The 2,408-nt window shown below is 44.9% G+C and overlaps 1 protein-coding gene across 1 annotated transcript; it reads right to left on the bottom strand.

Moving 5' to 3' along the window:
- Window positions 1-1,926: 1,926 nt before the first annotated feature.
- N7489_003658 (uncharacterized protein) lies at window positions 1,927-2,130 on the bottom strand (the record flags this gene model as incomplete). The annotated part of the gene is made up of 1 exon (XM_056709410.1): window positions 1,927-2,130. The coding sequence occupies one exon, from the start codon at window positions 2,128-2,130 to the stop codon at window positions 1,927-1,929; it is 204 nt and encodes a 67-aa protein (XP_056567831.1).
- Window positions 2,131-2,408: the final 278 nt, after the last annotated feature.

Below are 2,408 nucleotides of genomic sequence, written 5' to 3'. Positions count from 1 at the left end.
ATACCTTTACGCGGCCGTATGGCTATACGGTTACGAGTATCCGTTCGAAATTCACTAAGAAGGGTGTGAAAAAGACTGTCCCGCTAATTTACGACCGTGGGCGGGAACCCGAGACCAATACGGATGAGCCTAGACCCCAGAAACGCCAGCGTAGTACACTTCGGCTTGGATGCCCTTTTAAGATGACATTAAGGTTGAATTTGTTAACAGACCTTTAGTATCTTACCATCGAGAACCCGGTGCATAACCATCCACCCTTACCAGCGTCGACTCACCCTATCTAACGGGCTCTTGATCTTAATAATAAGAGGGACAATATAGAGAATAGGCTTCGTCAAGGCTATATAACAAAGCAGATCGTGACTAAGCTACGTGAAGCTAATCTAGATACCATCCTTATTCCCCGGGACATCTATAACACTCGTCGGAAGCTAAGCGATGAATACCTAGCTGGCCGTACGCCCCTTTAGGCGTTGTTAATAGAACTTCCTAAGGATAGTAACTGGATCTTTAAGTATGAACTAGATGACTCTTATATATCTGGCTTATTTTATATGTATAAGATAAGCATTACAATGCTTTAGATAAATCCTTAGGTGATCTCTATAGACTACACGTATAAAACCAACCGATATAGTCTCCTATTGCTTGATATCGTGGGATTTGCTATAACCGGGTCGATATTCTATATCGGGTTTTGCTTTATACGAGACGAGAAGGACGATTCTTACGAGGTAAGTATACACCTAATGATCCTAATACACCTACACCTGATACTAATACGTTATTAGAATTACTAGGTAATGCTTAGCTATCTTACTGAAGTATATAAATCTCTTGGCCTTATACCCCCACGTACGATCCTTACCGATAAAGAGAAAGCGTTAATAAATACTATTAAGACTGTTTTCCTAGAGACAAAGAATATGCTTTATATTTGGCATATCAATATGAATATATTGAAAAAAGCGCGCCCCCTTCTCGCTGATTAAGTTACGTAAGCACGTCGAGAGCAACGAGAAGCTCTCGGAGTGGACCCCCGTACACGCCTTACTCCTACCGAAGCCTAGGAAGACCGTGTAAAAGCCGATAAGGGATAGAAGAAGATGCTACGCCGGTGGAACCGTGTTATATATGCTCTTATAATCGAAGAAAAGGACCGGGAATGGACTAATTTCAAAGAACGATACGCAGATCCCCTATTTACCCCTTTACTAGACTACATATAAGAAGAATAGATAGATGACTGCCTAGAGAAGTTTCTTTATTACTATACCTCACAGTATCTCCACCTCAATAAGATCGCTACATCCCGTATAGAGAGCGCGCATTAGCTTCTAAAGCACGGTCTCTAGGTTTCGAACAACGATTTACTCACTATGTTAACCCATTTTACCCGGACGTCGAACTACCAATTTGCTAATATCTAGCATGGTATTGAAGAGCAGAAGACTCGTCGACCAACACGCATCCTACGGCTTTACAGACTCCTTTATACCCGGATCTCATTACGGGCAATTTAACTTATAAAGGATCTTTACGCACGGTATCTACCTCCAGCGGATAACAAACGAGCTATTCCACCAATTTGCACTTACAATTCCAGGGAAACAGCTGGTTTTCCATATATCCATTTACTAAAGCAGTACGAAGACGAAGAACGATGCCTCGAACCAGAGTTGTATCACTAGCATTGGCACTTATACAGTATTGACAATGCTCTACCTATCGATCCCTTACTTCTAGTACAGGATCCCCTTCCAGTACGTCGACGCGGGCGCCCCCGAGGTGCTAGGAACCTTCCAAGCACCCAGGCAGGAAGCACCCAGGCAAGAAGCACCCAGGCAGGAAGCACCCAGGCAGGAAGCACCCAGCAAAGCACTCAGGTTATTCCATCCTCACCAGATCCGCTAACCCAAGATCGTTCTATACACCGAGATCCTTCTTCATAGGAGGAGAGCCGAGGACGAGGACGAGGACGAGGACGAGGAAGGCCGCGGGGACGGGGACGCGGACGGGGACGCGGAGCAACTGTGACAGCGGAGGGTGAAACTGGTAGTGCAGGCCGAGGACGGGGTCGAGGACGGGGACGGCGCGCGCGGGGACCTGGTTAAGAAGCTCATTTAACATGTATGTGTAAACAAATGCGTAATTCAATGAGAATGTGCAATTTTTTCTGATCAAAATGCATGTTTTTTTACTATATAAACCGGAATTCCCATGGTGGTGGCAGAATTATATGGCAGAAAACTCTGCACTGGCAGAAAAGTATGGCAGAATCCAGGGTCGCACCCAATTAGGAAGGCGGTAGTGTAGATGCCTGCCTTTTCAGGCAGGGGGGTCAATTTATCCATGGGGGGGGTCAAGTTAACAATCCCCTATATCTATTACTATATACTACTATTAGT

This window comes from Penicillium chrysogenum (assembly GCF_028827035.1).
Source record: "Penicillium chrysogenum strain IBT 35668 chromosome Unknown utg000002l_segment0_segment0, whole genome shotgun sequence".
Lineage (NCBI taxonomy): Eukaryota > Fungi > Ascomycota > Eurotiomycetes > Eurotiales > Aspergillaceae > Penicillium > Penicillium chrysogenum.
Note: the sequence above shows the minus strand (reverse complement) of the source record. Positions and strands in the feature narration are given on the sequence as shown.